The following is a 21,104-nucleotide window of genomic DNA, read 5'->3' as shown; positions in this document are numbered from 1 at the left end:
AAGTTATCCCCGGATAAACGCCACGTCACTCCTAAACATCTTCCAAAGTCCGGAAGCAAATGTTAAAATTCCAGCCTTCGCAGTGCAAATGGGAGGACCTCAAAGATGCTCCGTGTTCGGAGAGAGCAGTGAGTTTCTCCTGCTCGTCTGCCCGTGAGGTCTCTCAGCTGGGGACCAGGAGCACGTCGGAGAAAGCCAATCAGGAAAGTATCTGGCAACAGCTGAGAGCTTCACCGAAACCCCCTCGCAATTAAAATCTCACCGGGCAGAGGGACACGCCACTTTGCACAGCTTGCTTTCAATCCATCATCATTAGTGTGTGTGTGTACGACTATATGCATAGACACCTGCAGGTAAATTGCAAAAAGATATAGATACAGGGATGTTGAAATATTTGGAGCTGGATAACTACATGGGTATTGATATTTACTGATTTATATAGATCAGGCTTTTTTAACAGGAACAATGTGCAAGAGACAAAAAAGGAGAGAGGTTTTGTGTAATAAATAGAACAAGCCTGTGTGAGCTGGAGAGGGGGAGATAGAGTACGGCATTACAATGTTTCTCGTGTAATACAGACAAAATGCTGGAGGAACTTAGCAGGTCAGGCCGCATTCATGGAGGGGAATAAACTCTCAAAGTTGCAGGCCAAGATCCTTCATCAGGATTGGGAAGGGAGGGGGCAGAAGCCAGAACAAGAAGAAGGGGAGGGTGGTGGGGAGTGAAGGATTACAAGCTGGCAGTTGATCAGTGAGACCAGTTGAGGGGAAAGGTAGGTGGGAGGGGGACGGGAAGAGGGGGGATGAGGTTAGATGCTGGGAGGGGGGTAGGTGGAAGAATTAAAAGGAAGGGAAAGAGGAGGTGCATCAGAGGCAGGAGACAGACAGGTGAGGAGAAAAGGAGAGGTAAGAGGGAATAAAAAAAGGGAGAAGGGGAGGAGGGAATCACTGGAAGTTGGGGAAATCAAAATTCATGCCATCAGATTGGAAGCTACTCAGACGGAATATTAGGTGTAGTTTCTCCATCCTGAGTATGAACTCCTTGTGACGGATAGAGGAGGCCATGGATCGACATGTCGGAATGAGAATGGGAATTTGCAGCAGATGGAGCGATGGTGCTCAGTAAAAAGGTCCTCAAGTTTACATCAGATCTCACTGATGTGGAGGAGTCCCCACCAAGAGCATCAGACACACGGTATTTCTCCCTTCACAATAGCTTCCCCTTCATTTGCAGGTTAAATCATCTGTGTCCTCTCATGTGTATTTCTCACCCTTTTTGCCCTAGGGCATGGGGTAGATTTTTCCAACTACTACCCTGAGTGGGGCAGACCGCTGGTTTTATCCAGCTGAATCCAAGAGGCTTGCCGCAAAGTCGGTTTCATTCTCCTAGGAGTGCATGTGACACACATCCTACACAGTCAAGGAAACTCACCAATACCTCTCCTTTCTGCGGAGGCTAAAGAGAGCTGGACTTCGCACGTCCATACTCACGTCATTCTACAGATGCGTAGCAGAGAGCATCCTGACAGGCCGCATCACTGCCCGATACAGACACTGCACTGTGGTAGATAGGAAGACTCCACAATGCATAACCAAAACTGCTCAACGCATCACCAGCACCAGCCTAACGCCCAATAAGAGCATATATACACATCACACTGCTGAAAAAGGGCCAGTAATACCATTAGGGATCCCACCACAGTTCCCCTCCACCACTACACTTCTCCGTCTGACGGAACTGGTCCTTACACTCAACAATTTCACTTTCAGTTCCTCCCACTTTCTCCCATCCCAAGGTGTATCCATGGGCACCCGCATGGGTCTCAGCTATGCCTGCCTTCTTTCTGGTTACGTGGAACAGCCCATGTTCCAAGTCTTCATGGGTAACACTCTCCAACTCTTCCTGCGCCACACTGATGACTGCATTGGTGCTGCTTTGTGGAGCACTTCTGTCATCTCCCTCTCCTTTACCGTTCCTGTACTGTGGAAGACATCCTGCCTCGTCCCTGTGCCGAAGACGCCGCGCCCCAGCGGCCCCAATGACTACAGACTGGTGGCATTGACCTCCCACATCATGAAGATCCTGGAGAGACTTGTTCTGGAGCTGCTCCATCCTATGGTCAGGCCACACTTAGATCCCCTCCAGTTCGCCTACCAGCCCCGACTAGGAGTTGAGGATGCCATCATCTACCTGCTGAACCGTGTCTATGCCCACCTGGACAAGCCAGCGAGCACTGTGAGGGTCATGTTTTTTGACTTCTCCAGTGCATTCAACACCATCCGCCCTGCTCTGCTGGGGGAGAAACTGACAGCGATGCAGGTAGATGCTTCCCTGGTATCATGGATTCTTGATTACCTGTCTGGCAGACCACAGTACGTGTGCTTGCAACACTGTGTGTCCGACAGAGTGATCAGCAGCACTGGGGCTCCACAGGGGACTGTCTTGTCTCCCTTTCTCTTCACCATTTACACCTTGGACTTCAACTACTGCACAGAGTCTTGTCATCTTCAGAAGTTTTCGGATGACTCTGCCATAGTTGGATGCATCAGAAAGGGAGATGAGGCTGAGTACAGGGCTACGGTAAGAAACTTTGTCACATGGTGTGAGCAGAATTATCTGCAGCTTAATGTGAAAAAGACTAAGGAGCTGGTGGTAGACCTGAGGAGAGCTAAGGTACCGGTGACCCCTGTTTCCATCCAGGGGGTCAGTGTGGACATGGTGGAGGATTACAAATACCTGGGGATACGAATTGACAATAAACTGGACTGGTCAAAGAACACTGAGGCTGTCTACAAGAAGGGTCAGAGCCGTCTCTATTTCCTAAGGAGAGTGAGGTCCTTTAACATCTGCCGGACGATGCTGAGGATGTTCTACGAGTCTGTGGTGGCCAGTGCTATCATGTTTGCTGTTGTGTGCTGGGGCAGCAGGCTGAGGGTAGCAGACACCAACAGAATCAACAAACTCATTCGTAAGGCCAATGATGTTGTGGGGATGGAACTGGACTCTCTCACGGTGGTGTCTGAAAAGAGGATGCTGTCTAAGTTGCATGCCATCTTGGTCAATGTCTCCCATCCACTACATAATGTACTGGGTGGGCACAGGAGTACATTCAGCCAGAGACTCACTCCACTGAGATGCAGCACAGAGCATCATAGGAAGTCATTCCTGCCTGTGGCCATCAAACTTTACAACTCCTCCCTTGGAGGGTCAGACATCCTGAGCCGATAGGCTGGTCCTGGACTTATTTCATAATTTCCTGGTATAATTTACATATTACTATTTAACTACTTATGGTTCTATTACTATTTATTATTTATGGTGCAACTGTAACGAAAACCAATTTCCCCCAGGATCAATAAAGTATGACTATGACTATGACTGTGACTTTCTGGATCTCTCTTGTCTCCATCTCTGGGGTCAAACTGTCTTCCCATACCGCTCACAGCTATCTTGACTATACCTCTTCCCACCTTGTCACTTGTAAAAATGCCGTTCCCTTTTCTCAGTTCCTTTGTCAGTGTGGTCACTCTCAGGTTGGAGAAGGAACACCGCGTATTCTGTCAGGGTAGTCTCCATCCTAACGGCAGGAGCACTGATTTTTCTAACTTACAGTAATTTTTGCCCCTTCCTTACCTCTTCATCCATTCCATACTCTGGCTCCCTTCTTTCTTCTCACCTTCTTATCACCGCCTTATGGTGCCCTCCTCCTTCACTCTCTCCCATGGTCCACTCTCCTGTCCTATCAGATGCCTTCTTCTTTGGCCCTTTGCCTTTTCCACCTATCACCTCCCAGCTTCTTCCTTCACCCCCCCTCCCCCACCCACCTGGCTTCACCTATCACCTTTGAGCTTTTGCTCTTTTCCCTTCCCTCACCTTCTTATTCTGGCTTCTTGCCCCCTTCGTTCCCAGTCCTGATGAAGGGTCTCAGCCCGAAACATCGACTGTTTTATTCCTTTCCATAGATGCGGCCTGACTCGCTGAGTTCCTTCAGCATTTTGTATGTGTTACTCTAGGTTCGTAATTGGTAAGGGTGTCAAAGGTTAAGGGGAGAAGGGAGGAGAAGAGGGTCAAGAGGAATAATAAATCAACCATGATGAAATAGCAGAGCAGATTCAATGGGCCAAATGGCCTAATTCTACTCCTATGTATAATAGTCTTATTATTGATACAAACATTTATAATAAATGGAATGTAATTTAAATATTAATGCATGTACGAAGCAGGCAATGTAATGTCCCTTCTAATTATCTCAGCCAAGCGGATTCACCAGCACTTTACCGAGAGGGAAGGGCACAGGGGACGATCAGGGAGAATCCCAGGTCAGGTTGCTGAAAGCAGAATGAATAATGCAGACTTCACCACCACCCAACGGTTAGCTGACGATGAGGCGATGCCTCAAATAAGCAGCATCTATCATTAAGGACCCCCACTACCCAGGGCATGCCCTCTTCTCATCAGAGGGGAGGTACAGGAGCCTGAAGACACACACTCAACATTTCAGGAACAGCTTCTTCCCCTCCACCATCAGATTTAAAAATGGACACTGAACCTACCTCAGAATCAGAATCAGGTTTAATACCACTAACATATGTTGTGAAGTTTGTTGTTCTGCAGCAGCAGTACAGTGCAATACATAAAAAACTATAAATTACAATAAGAAATATATACAGGGTATTTTAAAAAACTAAACAAGTAGTGCAAGGTCGTTCATTGTCTATTCAGAAATCTGATGCCGGAGGGGAAGAACCTGTTCCTAAAACTTTGAGTGTGTCCTCAGGTTCCTGTGCCTACTCCTTGATGGTAGCGATAAGAAGAGGGCATGTCCTGAGTGAATGGGATCCTAGATTATAGATGCTACCTTTTTGGGGCATCGCCTTTTGAAGATGCCCTTGATGGTATGAGGCTTGTGCTCATGATGGAGTGAGCTGAACTCACAACACTCTGCGGCCTTTTCCAATCCTGTGTTAATTTGCACTCTGGAGTATATTTCATGCTTTACACTGTACTGCTGCCACAAAACAGCAGATTTCACAGCATTCGTCAGTGATAATAAATCAGATTTTGATTCATATTGTCTGAGTTCAAACACTTGGGTAGAAAGCAGAATCATTACCTTGAATCTCCTGCCAGCGGGCAAGATTGTAATCTCTCCCGAAACCCTCCAAAATGAGAGCTGCCCGTGGCAGACTGGTCCAGATGCCACGCCTTTCAGCTCTGCTTCCCTGCTGTCAAGCTGAAACAGCATTGGGCTCTGAGAAATGTCTAGGGACACCAACGAGGAGCAGGGGGCAAGGGAATTAGAGTCAAAATCAGACTGATCATCGGTGACGTATAGGAAGTGAAATTTTTTGTTTTTCAGCAACAGTACGGTACAATTTACTATCAATTACAGAAGTAAATGATGCAAAAGAAGAACCAAAGAGTCGCTGTTCATGGACTGCTCAGGAAACTGATGGCTGGAGGGGAAGAAGCTGCCGAGTTTGGGTCTTCAAGCTCCTGTAGCTCCTCCCTGGTGACAATAATGAGAAGAGGGGATGTTCTTGATGGCGAGGTACAGCACGGTAACAGGTCCTTATGGCCAAACGAGCCTGCACCACCGGATTATATCCACGTGGCCAGTTAACATACTAATGCGTATGGCTTAGGAATGCGGGAGGAAACCAGAGCACCAAGAGGAAACCCACGCGGTCACAGGGAAAATATACAAACTCCTTATAGACAGCGGCAGAATTGAACCTGGGCTACTGATGTTGTGTTACATTAACCACTGTTTATGGGACAGTGAAGAAGTGGAAGATGTAGAGCAGGTGCAGAGGAGGTTTACTAGTATGTCAGAATCAGCTTTATTTGTTAACTTAGCAGCAGCAGTTCAATGCAATACATAATATAGAAGAAAAAATAAATAAGTAAATTAATTACAGTATACATATATTGAATAGATTAAAAATCATGCAAAAAAACAGAATATATACTAAAAAAGTGAGTTATGGGTTCAATGTCCATTTAGGAATCGGATGGCGGAGGGGAAGAAGCTGTTCCTGGATCGCTGAGTGAGTGCCTTCAGGCTTCTGTACCTGCTACCTGATGGTAACAGTGAGAAAAGGGCATGCCCTGGGTGCTGGAGGTCCTTAATAATGGATGCTGCCGTTCTGAGACACTGCTCCTTGAAGATGTCCTGGGTACTTTGTAGGCTAGTACCCAAGATGGAGCTGACTAAATTTACAACCCTCTGCAGCTTCTTTCGGTCCTGTGAAGTAGCCCCCCCACCCCATACCAGACAGTGATACAGCCTGTCAGAATGCTCTCTACTGTACATCTATAGAGGTTTTTGAGTGTATTTGTTGACATACCAAATCTCTTCAAACTCCTAATGAAGTATAGCCGCTGTCTTGCCTTCTTTATAACTGCATCGATATGTTGGGATCAGGTTAGGTCCTCAGAGATCTTGACACCCAGGAACTTGAAACTGCTCACTCTCTCCACTTTTGATCCCTCTGTTAGGATTGGTATATATTCCTTTGTCTTACCCTTCCTGAAGTCCACAATCAGCTCTTTCGTCTTACTGACGTTGCGTGCCAGGTTGTTGTGTGGCACCACTCCACTAGTTGGCATATCTCGCTCCTGTGCACCCTCTCGTCACCACCTGAGATTCTACCAACACTGGTTGTATCGTCAGCAAATTTATAGATGGATGTTGCCTGGATTAGAGTGCAAGTCTTATGAGAATAGGTTGAAATAGCTAGGGCTTTTCTCTTTGGAATGAAGAAAGATGAGAAGTGACTTGATAAGGTGTACAAGATGATGAGAAGCATTGATAGAGGGGACAGTCAGGTATTTTTTCCCAGGAACGAAATGGCTAATACTAGAGAACATAACTTTAAGGTGATTTGAGGAACGTATAGGGGTGTCAGAGATAGTTTTTCACACTGAGAGAGTGGTGGGTATGTGAAAAGCCATGGCAGGGGTGATGGTAGAGGCAGATACATTAGGGACATTTAAAGGACTCTTAGATGGGCACATGGATGAAAGGAAAACAGAGGGCTATGTGGGAGGGAAGGGTTAGATTGACCTTGGAGTAAGCTAAAAGGTCGGCATGATTTTGGAGGCCAAAAGGCCTGTGCTGTGCTGTATGGTTTGATGTTTGATGAAAAAACAAAACCTTCCTACTCAGATAATACCAGCTCTGACACACGTCTAATTACTCATGTAAGGAGAGCAATTACATGAATGGTATTGTGCCTGAATCTGAATATTATGAACAACCTTATCCACACCATTTCAGCAGGTTAAATATATATGAGAAAACTCTCTGTGCAAGCCGTTTTGATTTCCATCATATTATTACAAGATTTGAGTTGACAAGGACTCTCATTAATGTAAGAGTCATGAATTAACTTCTTTTGTGGGAAATTACTTTGTGATTTATTAAGCCACAACTATTAACCTGTCATGTGAGGGGTTTTTCAGTCTCAATAATGAATGGGAGGACGGAAGCTACTTTGAAAGCAGAAGGAACAGGAGACACAGGTAAGGAGAGCATCCACTTGAACAGGGGACATCTTACAGCAGAAGGGCATTCAGCCCCTCATGCCTGGGCTGGTTCTTTGACAGATCTCTCCAATTTGTACCAGTAGACTGGGAAGAACTGAACAGGCAGGGCACAGAAGCATTTATCACATCCTGGCTTAATACTTCATCTCCCCCTCTCCCACCCACCAACCTTCCCCCTCACCAGATCACACCGGTCACCTGCCACCTTGTACTCCTCCCCTCCCCTCACCTTCTGCCCCCTTCCTTTCCAGTCCTGGTGAAGGGTCTCAGCCCGAAATGCAACTGTTTATTCCCCTCCATAGATGCTGCCTGACCTGCTGTGCTCCTCCAGCTTTTTTTGTTTTGCTGAGAACAAGGTTTGTCCTCTGAATCAGGGAGATATTTGCAACAAGCTGGTAATCTCATGGTCACCGTCATAAATCCAGAATTTACTTAATCATTAGAATTTAAATTCCCAAAACGACTTTTGAAAGAAGGATCCAGACTTCCTGGGATCAAGACAAAATGTCCACCAGTTGAGCATCGTGTCCATTTCCAAGGAATAAATAAAAATAACCGATTTTACCTGGTAAGGGTACAAAGAATTACCTACTTAACATCAACCAAAGTATATTTCACATAAAAGCCGGGAGTGATTTAAGCTCATCCAACCCCACCATCAGTACTATCTCCAGGAGCCATCTTCTCACAGCCACCACAGGCCAGGAGGTACAGAAGCCTGAAGTCCCACATCACCAGCTTCAAGAACAGCTACCTCCCTTCAACCATTTGGTTCCTGAACCAACCTGCAAAACCCTACTCGTTACCTCAGTATAGCCACACTAAGGCCAGTTTAATTTGTTCATGTTGTCTTCTTTCTTGTAAAAATTGTGTATAATTGATGCTTTATTATTGCAACTGTGGCCTGTCTGACTTTAAGTGCCTGTGACGCAGCTATAAGTTTATCATTGCACCTGTACATACGAGTAATTGTGCACATGACAATAAACTTGACTTTGACGGGAAAAACTCTCCTCACTTCCCATTACCCTCCTGACGCTCTCACCAGAGATAAAGTGGAGCTAACACGCTGTGATTCTTGGATTATTATTGGACGAGGGCATCAGAACATCAAAGAATCATACAGACACACAGCATGGAAACAGGACATTTGACCCATCGAGTCCCTGCTGACCTGCTTGCACAATTTTATTTTCCAACATTCTCATCACTGCTCTCCAGAGTCTACTACTCACCAATGCATTAGGAGCAACTTCTAGCGGCCAGTTAACCTACCAATTAACGGGCTTCTTTGAGACATGGGAGGAAATTGAAGCGTTCGGGGGAAACATACAAACTCCACACAGAAACAGCACCCGAGGTTATAGAGTCATGGAGCACTACAGCACAGAAACAGGCCCTTTGGCTCATCTAGTCCATGCCGAACTGTTATTCTGCCTAGTCCCATGGACCATAGCCCTCCATCCCCACCACCGCCCGGCCATCATGAACATCCAATTTTTTCTTAAATGTTGAAATTGAACCCACATCCACCACTTCCACTGGCAGCTCATTCCATACTCAGATTATCTTCTGAGTGAAGATGTAGCCCTCTCGGGTTCCCTGTAAATACTACACCTTTCACCCTTAACCTATGACCTCTAGTTCTAGACTTACCTATTTCAGAGGAAAAAGCTTGCTTGGACCTACCCTATCTATACTTAATCATTTTGTATACCTCTGTCAAATCTCCTCTCACTCTCCTACGTTCCAGGGAATAAAGCCCTAAGTTATTCAGACTTTCCCTATAACTCAGGTCTTCAGGTCCTAGCAACACCTTTGTAAATTTTCTCTGTACTCTTTTTCAATTTCCTTTCCTGTAGATGTGCGACCAAACTGCACACAATATTACAAATATGGCCTCACCAACGTCTTCCACAACTTCAACATAATATCCCATCCCTGTACTCAGCACTTCGAATTATGAAGGCCTTTACAACCATATCTACCTGTGATGCCACTTTCAAGGAATTATGGATCTGTATTCCCAGATCCCTCTGTTCTACTACACTGTTCGATGCCTTATCGTTCTCTGTGTAAGTCCTACCCTGGTGTGTCCTCCCAAAGAGCAACACCTCACACTTGTCTTCATGGAGGTAGGAGGAAAATGGAGCACCAGTCACCGGGAGAACGTGGCAGCTCCATACAGAAACAGTACCCGAGTTCAGGATTGAACCCGGGTCCCCTTGCACAGTGAGGCAGTGGCTCTACCAGATGTGGCACTGGGTAGCCCTCCCCCTGGAAGTGAGTAACTGGAGATACAGCTTGGGGGGGGGGTGATTTTATTGGCTTCTCCTCATTTCTAAGTTGGAAAACGAGTGAAGAAGAAAGACTGCATTTCGCCAGCTAAACCATCTCTGCAGACACACTCAGTGGCCACTTTATTAGGTACACCTATACACCTACTTGTTGGTGCAAATATTCAATCAGCCAACCGTATGGCAGCAATTCAGTGCATAAAAGCATGCAGACATGGTCAAGAGTTTCAGTTGTTGTTCATACCAAACATCAGAATGGGGAAGAAATGTGATCCAAGTGCAATGATTTTCGGTGCCAGATGGGGTGGTGTGAGTATCTCGGAAACTGCTGATCTCCTGGGATTTTCACACATAACCATCTCTAGAGTTTACAGCGAATGGTGAGAAAAAGTAAATAAATACACTGGTGAGTGGCAATGCTGTGGGTGAAAACACCTTGTTAATGAGAGGTCAGAGGAGAACGGTCAGATTGGTTCAAGCTGACGGGAAAGAGACAGTAACTCAAATAACCACACGTTACAACAGTGGCGTGCAGAAGAGCATCTCTCACATCAAACCTTGAAGTAGATGGGCTGTAGCAGCAGACGACCACGAACATACAGAAATACACCTCCTGTACCTAACAAAGTGTCCACTGAGCATACGTCCAGTGCCTCACTCAAGCCCCGTATGGCCTTTCCTGATACTGCCATTTAGCTCTCATCCACGAGGTTACAGCTGCCGGTGCGATCTGTCCCTTGGGGGAATGATAGGGACCCAGAGGCCTAAGGACACAAAGACGCAGCATGGCCCAGGCAGACTGCCAGCACACTTGACAGGCGGATGATGCACGGCAAAGTGGGAGCCCTCAGAGAGCAGTACAAGACGGATGAGATCAACGCTCGCTCTTTCATCATCAGTTTGTAGCCGCTGACAAGCAAAGTCCTGATCATCTCTGCACATGCAGGAAGGCGTCAGAGAATTAACCTTGACATGTGCCTCTGATCTATCTTACAGCTCATGGGAAAAGTTTTAAGGTCCACACAGAAAACACTTCACAAGAGTAAACACAAGAGATTCGACAGATGCTGTAAATCCAGACCGACACACACAAAATGCTGGAGCAACTCAGCAGGTCAGGCAGCATCTATGGAAGGGTGTAAAGAGCCGACATATTAGATCGAAACCCTTCATTACGGCTGGAAAGGAAGGGGGAAAATGCAAGAACAAGAAGGTGGGGACGGGAGAGGAGTACAGGTGATGAGTGAAGTCAGGTGAGAAGAAAATAGATGGGTAGGGTAAGATGAAGGTAGAAGCTGGGAGGTGATAGGTGGAAAAGTTAGAAGCAGGAATTGAAATGACTTTATTTCTTACATCCTTCATATACACGAGGAGTAAAAATCTTTACTTTATGTCTCCGTCTAAATGTGCAATGTGCAAGTTATACTAATTTATAATTAATACATAGTATGAACAACAGGACAGTCGATATAACATAGAAATACAATTGTATCAGCATGAACTACTCAGTCTGATGGCCTGGCGGAAGAAGCTGTCCCGGAGCCTGTTGGTCCTGGCTTTTATGCTGCGGTACCGTTTCCCGGTTGGTAGCAGTTGGAACAGTCTGTGGTCGGGGTGACTCAGGCCCCCAATGATCCTTCAGGCCCTTTTTACACACCTGTCTTTGTAAGTGTCCTGAATAGTGGGACATTCACATCTACAGATGTGGTGTAATATTAGAATCTGATAGGAGAGGAGAGTGAAATGTAGGAGAAAGGGAGGGTGGGAGGGGCCACTAGGGGGCGATGACAGGTAGGTGAGAAGAGAAAAGGTACTTCATAAGATATCTGATCAATGGAATGGTTAAGCACCTCATTTAGATAGATATGCTCCAAGGTGATGCAATTCATATGCCAATCAACTACAATTGCTGGGTCTTTTAATAATCTCCAGCATTGCTACTGTTGATCAAAATAATTCTCCTTTGGATATTACTGCTGTTATTAATACTCACCCAGACTTCTAATATTACACATATTATTAATTTCCTGTGCTGCAATTGCTGCCTACATTAATATTCACCGAGTGGAAGGTTGAATAGGTTAGGACTTCTTTCCCTGGAGTGCAGGAGAATAAGGGGAGATCTTTATTTACTAATTTTATTTTCATTTAGAGATACAGCATGGTAACAGGACCTTCCAGCCCAATGATCCCACAGTGTTCAATAACACCCATGTGACTAATTGCCCAAACAGTCCTTCCAGGTGAGGCAACACTTCACCTGCGAACCTGTTGGAGTTGTCTATGTATCTGGTGCGTTCAATATGGCCTCCTTTGCATTGATGAGACCTGATGTAAATTGGGGGACCGCCTGGTCGAGCATCTCCACTTCAAATGCCAACAGCGAAATTTCCTGGTGGCTAACTCCTTTGATTCCTATACCCATTCCTGTTCCAATATGTCAGTCTATGGCCTCCTCTTTTGCCATGATGAGGCCACTCTCAGGGTGGAGAAGTAACACCTCATATTCTGTCATAGGTAGCCTCCAGCCTGATGGCATGAATATCGATTTCTCCTTCTGATAATTTATTTCTCCCCTTTTCTTTTTCTATTCTCCACTCACTCTAGCCTCTTAAATCTTCTCCTCACCTGCCTGTCACCATCCCCTGGTGCCCCTCCTTCATTGCTGCTCCAACAGTCCACTCTCCTCACCTGTCAGATTCCTTTTCCTCCCACCCAATTAGCTTCACCTATACCTTCTAGCCATCCTCCTTCTCCTCCACAGCCCCCCACCTTTTTTTTGTGTCTTCCTCCTTCTTTTCCAATCCTGAAGAAAGGTCTCAGCTAAAAACGTCAACTGTTTATTCATGGCCTGCTGAGTTCCTCCAGCATTTTGTGTGTGTTACTCTGGATTTCCAGCATCTGCAGAAACTCTAATGTTTATAACCTACTAATCTGTACACCTTTGGAATGTGGGAGGAAATCAAAGTACTCGGAGGAAACTCACACGGTCATGGGGAGAACATACAAGCTCCTTACAAAATACCAGTGGGAGTTACAGAGATACAGTGTGCAAAAATATTTATTTATTATTTCCATATTGATATTGTAATTTCCTGAAATTTTCTATGTATTGCACTGTAGTACTGCCTCAAAACAAATTTCACAACATATGTCCATGATAATCAACTTTATTCTGATTCTTACCATGGTTGTACTAAGTATGAATAGTCCAGCAGTGGTGACCCAGTAGACTACTAAGGCCAGTAAGCATAGTTATGTTCAGAAGTAATAACCACACTAATAATCTCCAGAGATACTACTATGGTCATTATAATACTCCCATCCAGCCCATATTAATGTCCCCAAAGCCACTAGGGCATTATTAATCATTATCTGGGCTGTCTCTGTTGCTATATTAATATTCCCAGTTATTTCTGGAATGTGCTGTGTGAGAAGGTGGTGGGGTCAGGAACTCTCACAACATTTATGCTGCACCTTGGAATCACTAAGACAAACATGGCTATGTGCGAGTATAGAGGGGTACTTTATGGCTAGCATAGAAATGATGGGCTGAAAGGTCTTTTTCTGTGCTGCCTCTGTGACTCCAAGCCTTTATATTAAAGCACATTGAAGTCACGTCCTTGGAACATAATCACACTGGAATACTGTTACTAGATGTACTGATACTTAACCAAATTAATTCTCCCATTTTCATCCCTCTCCCTCCTGGTTCCGTCCATCCACCATCCACCACCTCACCCACACTCCTCCATCCAATTCCATGTGCTCTAGACGTTCCCCAGTGGTTTCCATTACCAGCTTCCTTACTTACCATTTATTATTATTACTTATTGTTTACTTATTATTCATACTTACACATGATTATTTCCAGCACTGGTAGCCCTTTGTGTCTGTACTTATTACCATCACCTCCCCCGCCCCCCACAGCTGACTTCCTCTCCTTCTCTGTTTCCCAAAAGTCTCCAACTCTCTCTCTTCCCTGGGTCCATCTGTCACCTCATGTCCCTCCTCAGTCTACCTACCAGCCCCTGATCTCACCACTTCCCCTCTTTCCGCATTATCCTGACCATCTCCCATCTCCATTGTGAAATTTCACGCAGAGTCTCGACCCAAAATGAATGCTATACTCCGCAGCATCGGAGGCTGAGGAGAGGCTGACAGAAGCTGATAAAATTATGAGAGGTATAGATCATGGATATCTTTTTCACAGGGTGGAGATTTTTAATACTAGACGCCATGCATGTAGGTGGTTGCAAGGGGGAAGGTTCAAAGGGGATGTGCAGTGCAAGTTTTTTTTCACAGAGAGTGGTGGGTGCCTGGAATCCGCAGCCAGGGGCAATGGTGGAAGCAAATACAATAAAGGCATTTAAGAGCCTCTTAGACAGGCATGTGAATGTGCAGAGAATGGAGGGATATGAACTATATGCAGCAGAAGGGATTATCTTAAGTAGGCATCATTAGTTTAATTAGTTTGGCAGAACATTGTGGGTCGAAGGGCTTGTTCAGAAATTGTACTGTTCAATGCTCCATGTTCGACGTCTGCTATTTTTGTCATGTTTACTACTCCACAAACTAATAATGCTGGCTCAATTTCAAGCTGACACTGGTGCGTGAAATAAACTTCCATAGCTTCCATTGGCTCACGCATAGACACAGCCATGTCTTTGCAATAAAAATTCTTCAATCTATTAACTGGTGGATTAGTAGCTTATCATAATTTCCTGCTGCTTCAACATCTGTGGTGCCAAGAGGGATTTAAACATGGGCAAGCAAATTATTCAAGTTCCCCTTAATTTGCCCGGCAGACTGCAGGGAACATGGGAGTTGCTGTGCCATTTTCCAAATTTAAATAATTACTCGCTCACCCACAGTTTGCCCGCCCCTCACCCTGTTCTATTCTATTCTAATCTATTAAGCTAGGGCTTTATAAGGCATTGGTCAGACCGCACTGGGAGTATTGTGAGCAGTTTTGGGCCTCTTATCGAAGAAAAGATGTGCTGGCATAGGAGAGACTCCAGAGGCGGTTCATAAGAATGATCCCGGCAATGGAAGGGTTAACATTTAATGGTTCTGAGCCTGGCTCATTGGAGTTTAGAAGAATGAGGGGAGATCTCATTGAAGCCTGCTGGACATTAAGAACTTAAAAGTACTGCTGATCTACTGCATCAGTGATTTGCTCGCTGGTGCAGAAACTGAAGGAGCTGGACTTGGTGCAGATCGTGCGGCTGCCTGCCTCAGAGAGGCGTCAAAAGGGTCAGTGCGCAAAGGCAGCGTGCAGCTGAACAGCGAGTGATCATCTGAGCCGCTTTCCTTGTGATCGCAAGATCCTGTCGGACATTGGAAATGTGGAATGCTGCAAGTCCAATTCACAAGACAGCAGAGGCAGACGGCAGGGGAGCTGTGTGGCCTCAGTCGTAGCGAGGACTAGGCCTTAAGTCGTGGTGTCACCTGTTTACATCCACCCAGGAGAGAGGTGTTGGCGTCAGTGCACTCCACTGGAGTGCTGGGGACCATGTGGTGTGGCATCCAAGCTGAAGTCGGTGCTGTTCATTCAGCAGAAGACAAACCGTTCGGAAGCAGATTGCTGCAACATTCATGGACTCAGAGTCTTGGACTATATATATTTTCAGTGTGACTGTATTTTGCAGCTATCTTTTATATGCTGTATGTGTCTTGGGCTGTGTATGACTATTGGTACTGTGTTTTGCACCTTGGGCCTGGAGTAATGCTGTTTTATTTGCTGGTTTTGTAGGGATATTCATGCATGATTAAATGACAATTAAACATGAATGAGCTTGAACTTGTCTCATTTTGAAAGGTCAGATAGAAGGGATATGGAGCCAGAAGATGTTTCCTATTGTAGATGAGACTAGGATCAGAGGACACAGCCTCAGAATAGAGGGACGTCTATTTGGAACAGATGCGAAGGAACTTCTTTAGTCAGAGTGTGGTGAATCTTTGGAATTCATTGCCACAGACAGCTGTGGTGATCAAGTCATTGGATATATTTAAAGCAGAGGTTGATAGCTTCTTGATTAGTAAGGTTGTCAAAGGTTATGGGGAGAATGTAGGAGAATGGGGTTGAGAGGGATAATAAATTAGCCATCATTGAATGGTGGAGTGGACACAATGGGCCAAATGGCCTACTTCTCTCTTACATCTTATGGTCTTATATTACATTTGCTGATTTATCTCCTTGTGACTGAATTTTATCAAAAGCGCACATACTAAAGCACTGTTTTAGTGCAGTGTTCTTCCTGAAAGTTTTTCTCAGCTCTCTGCACCTTTGCACATTGATATCAGAGTTGTGCCAAACACACGTTAACATAAACTCAAAAAATATCCTTTGTGGACACAAGGGAACAGTAGGAGACTCAAAAAAATCAAAGTCCAATGTCCTCTTCAACCCCTGCCCCGACACCCGCCCTTATCATAGGGACCCACCACCTGGTGCTCTACGCCGTGCCCACAACTTTTCCATCCTCCACATACCCTCTCACAATGAAACACGAAGCTCAATTGATTTGTTTCAGTTGCTTTGGAAAATGTTATGTACACAGAGGTTCTATCACACAGTCCTGGCCCGTCTCACAGGATTGCTTGGACCTCATTTCTGAGAAAATTTCACAATCAAAAGGAGTTTTCACAGCCACAGTCCCCTCACATACAGCTCATTAACACAACTTTACTCAGGCCTGTACAACCTCCAGCACCGTAATCATCAAGACTCACTCATTTTGAGAGAGTTGGGAAGGAGGGGTGGGTGGTGGAGGGAAGAAAGAGAGAAAAACAAGAGTGTGCAAGGGAGACATAGAGACAGAGACAAACACTGATTCATTTAGCTGTATACATGAAGATTAAACTTGAACTTGAGATACATGGACAGAGAAAAAGAGATAGAAAGAAAGACAGAAAGAGAGAGAGAGCGAGAGAGAGAGAGAGAGAGAGAGAGAGAGAGAGAGAAAGAGAAAGAAGGGGAAAGTTGCAGATGAAAGGACTGAGTCCAGAACCAGAGGCCACAGTTTAAGAATAAGGGGTAGGCCATTTAGAATGGAGTTGAGGAAAAACTTTTTCACCCAGAGAGTGATGGATGTATGGAATGCTCTGCCCCAGAAGGCTGTGGAGGCCAAGTCTCTGGATGCTTTCAAGAAAGAGATGGATAGAGCTCTTAAAGATAGTGGAATCAAAGGTTATGGGGATAAGGCAGGAACTGGATACTGATTGTGGATGATCAGCCATGATCACAGTGAATGGCGGTGCTGGCTCGAAGGGCCGAATGGCCTACTCCTGCACCTATTGTCTATTGTCCCTGGACTACAAATATTAAATATTAAAATATTAAAAATTAATAAACATTAAAATTTAAATCATAAATCATAAATAGAAAATAGAATAATGGAAAGTAAGGTAGTGCAAAAAAAAAACGAGTGGCAGGTCCGGATATTTGGAGGGTACGGCCCAGATCCGGGTCAGGATCCGTTCAGCAGTCTTATCACAGTTGGAAAGAAGCTGTTCCCAAATCTGGCCGTATGAGTCTTTAAGCTCCTTAGCCTTCTCCCGGAGGGAAGAGGGATAAAAAGCGTATTGACTGGATGGGTCGTGTCCTTGATTATCCTGGCAGCACTGCTCCGACAGCGTGCGGTGTAAAGTGAGTCCACGGACGGAAGATTGGTTTGCGTGATGTGCTGCACCGTGTTCACGATCTTCTGCAGCTTCTTTCGGTCTTGGACAGGACAACTTCCATACCAGGTTGTGATGCACCCCAGAAGAATGCTTTCTACGGTGCATCTATAACAATTAGTGAGGGTTTTAGGGGACAGGCCAAATTTCTTTAGTTTTCTCAGGAAGTAAAGGCGCTGGTTAAAGAAATTCTTCCCCATCCCAGTTCTAAAAGGACACCCTTCAATTTAAAGGCTGAGCCCTCTGGTCCTAGACTCCCATGCTACTGGAAACATCTTCACCACATCCACTCAATCTAGGCCTTATCTCCTCACCCCACAAACCCCCTCTGTGTCTCTGTCCACCTTACTTCCTTTAACATCCACTTCAAAATGCTTTTGATTACCTATCCTAATATCTCCTGTGGGTCAAAGTGTTTTTTTATTTGATAATGGTGCTTGTGACATTAAAGGAGCTGGACAAATGGATGTTATTATTGTTTGAAACTGGCACATGAAACTCCACAGTGGGAAAGGTGAAAAACAGAGCATTTGCTGTTCCCGTACCACCAGGTTCAGGAATAGTTATTACCCTGCAACCGTCAGGCTCCTGAATCTGCTTGGGACTAACTTCACTCACCCCAACAATGAACTGATTCCACAAACTATAGACTCATTTTCACGGACTCCTTACAACACATTTTCTCAATATTATTATTATTTTTAATTTGCACAATCCAACTTTGTTTACACATTGGTTGTTTGTCAGGCTTTGTCTATGTATAGATTTTCATAAATTCTACTGTATTTCTTTATTTTCCTATAAGTGCCTGCAAAAAATGAATCTCAAGGTAGTACATGGTATTCACACTTTGAATATAAATTTTACTTTGATTTTTCTTTCAAATGCCATCAGAGTGGCCTTTAATGAGATGAGATCTTCTCTCATAGCTGTCTCCCCGCAGGGACCTGTAACAATATCAAAATCCTTTGATTCCACTCTAAGCAAGTGTTGCTCGCGTTCACTGCTGTCTTATCCTTACCTATCACCATCTCCTGTCACATCAGGCACGCCTCGTTGTATGATGTCACGTGTCGCAGACACATCCGGGATCCGGTTCATGCTCCGAGTGTACAGGTTAAGGCCTCCATCGGTCATGTACCTGGAACAGAGCCCAAAAGTCAGGCATATAATGGAATTGTTTCCCTTTCTCTTCACCATTTACACCTCGGACTTCAACTACTGCACAGAGTCTTGTCATCTTCAGAAGTTTTCTGATGACTCTGCCATAGTTGGATGCATCAGCAAGGGAGATGAGGCTGAGTACAGGGCTACGGTAGGGAACTTTGTCACATGGTGTGAGCAGAATTATCTGCAGCTTAATGTGAAAAAGACTAAGGAGCTGGTGGTAGACCTGAGGAGAGCTAAGGTACCGGTGACCCCTGTTTCCATCCAGGGGGTCAGTGTGGACATGGTGGAGGATTACAAATACCTGCGGATACGAATTGACAATAAACTGGACTGGTCAAAGAACACTGAGGCTGTCTACAAGAAGGGTCAGAGCCATCTCTATTTCCTGAGGAGATTGAGGTCCCTTAACATCTGCCGGATGATGCTGAGGATGTTCTACGAGTCTGTGGTGGCCAGTGCTATCATGTTTGCTGTTGTGTGCTGGGGCAGCAGGCTGAGGGTAGCAACAAACTCATTCGTAAGGCCAGTGATGTTGTGGGGATGGAACTGGACTCTCTGACGGTGGTGTCTGAAAAGAGGATGCTGTCCAATTTGCATGCCATCTTGGACAATGTCTCCCATCCACTACATAATGTACTGGTTGGGCACAGGAGTAAATTCAGCCAGAGACTCATTCCACCGAGATGCAACACAGAGCATCATTGGAAGTCATTCCTGCCTGTGGCCATCAAACTTTACAACTCCTCCCTTGGAGGGTCAGACACCCTGAGCCAATAGGCTGGTCCTGGACTTATTTCCTGACATAATTTACATATTACAATTTAACTATTTATGGTTTTATTACTATTTATTATTTATGGTGCAACTGTAATGAAAACCAATTTCCCCCGGGATCAATAAAGTATGACTATGACTATGAATACTCCCCACTCCTATGGATGAGTGCAATGTAAACATGGTCCCTTGTCATTACTACCATCAGAGAGGAGGTACAGGAGCCTGAAAGCACACAATCAAAATTTTAGGAATAGCTTCTTCTCCTCTGCCATGAGATTTCTGCGCAGCCCATGAGTTCAAGCACACTACCTCGCTACTGGGCTTTTGCGTTACTTTGTAACCTATAATAAATTTTTAAATCTTGCACTGTATTGCTGCTGCAAAACAACGAATATCACGACATAAGTCAGTGATAATAAATGTGATTCTGATTCTGTCAAGAACTCTTAAGAAAAGATGCAGTGATTTATCAGGATCACTGGTCTAGGTTGAGAGGGCATGTCTTATGAGGATAGGTTGAAGAAGCTAGAACTTTTCTCTGGAGGATGGGAGGTGACTTGATAGAGGTGTGCAGGTTAGATATACACTGTAGATAGAGTGGACAGCCAGGACGGAAATGGCTAATACTAGGGGGCATTTTAACATGATTGGAGGAAAGAATAGGGGTGATGTTAAGAGGTACGTTCTTTACACAGAGAGTGGTGAGTGTGTGGAATGCACTGCCAGGGGTGGTGGTTGATACAGATACATGAGGGACATTTGAGAAACTCCTACATAGGGAAAATGGATGATAAAATGGAGGCTATGTAGGAGGGAAGGATTGGATTGATCTTTGTGAAGGTAAAATGTCAGCACATCATCACGAGCCGGAGGACCTGTACTGTATTGTAATGTTTTATGTTCTATGTTCTAAGCTTGGGCACCATCCAGGGCAAGACAGCCTGCCTGACTGACACCTCACCACCAGTCCAAACATTCACTGCCTCCTATTGGCACACAGTGCCTGCAGTGTATACCATCTCCAGAATGTACTGCAGTTACCCGCCTGGACTTGTTTGGCAGCAGCTCCCAGCCATGTGACCTCTACCACAGAGGAGGAGAAAAGCAATGGGCACAGGGGTTCACTAATCCTGCATCACTTCCAATTCCCACACCAAGCCGACTTTCTTTTTCAAGGATCAGATACTGGCTGAAGAAACATCCAACCTGGCAAAGGCTCGAAGAGTGCCAAGTAAGCTGTGTCCAAAGTCAGCACGACCTTGTGGTTTTCCTCTGGGTGTTCCACCTTCCTCCCGCATTCCAAAGACATATATGGATTAGGGTTAGTAAATTGTGGGAATGATATGTTGGCACGGGAAGCATGGCGACACTCACCTTTGGACCGTGTTGATCATTGACGCAAACAACACAATTCACTGTACGTTTCGGTGTTTCAATGCACATGCGACAAGCAAAACTAATCTAATCTCAAACTGACTTGGAAGTATATCGGTGACCTGTCCTCCTAACTGTATCTCAATCCTAGAACCTCCTTCCCCAGTAATACCATGACAGCCCCTTCATCAGTGTAGGACTCTAGTAGTTAAAGATACCAGCTCACCGTCACCTTCTCAGGGGCAATTCGGG

At 45.1% G+C, this 21,104-nt stretch overlaps 1 protein-coding gene across 8 annotated transcripts in view; it reads right to left on the bottom strand.

The window, feature by feature from the left end:
• The window catches only part of nav3 (neuron navigator 3), a 503,350-nt gene that overhangs the window by 146,431 nt on the left and 335,815 nt on the right, over positions 1 to 21,104 (bottom strand). For all 8 annotated transcript variants that reach the window (XM_063058462.1, XM_063058455.1, XM_063058456.1 and 5 more), the window contains one exon: positions 18,553 to 18,672. In XM_063058462.1, the coding sequence (XP_062914532.1) occupies positions 18,553 to 18,672 (120 nt within the window). The remainder of the gene's footprint in view (positions 1 to 18,552; positions 18,673 to 21,104) is intronic.

This window comes from Mobula hypostoma, chromosome 9 (assembly GCF_963921235.1).
Source record: "Mobula hypostoma chromosome 9, sMobHyp1.1, whole genome shotgun sequence".
Classification (NCBI taxonomy): Eukaryota; Metazoa; Chordata; class Chondrichthyes; order Myliobatiformes; family Myliobatidae; genus Mobula; species Mobula hypostoma.
The sequence above is the reverse complement of the archived record's forward strand: the minus strand, read 5'-3'. Positions and strand labels throughout refer to the sequence as shown.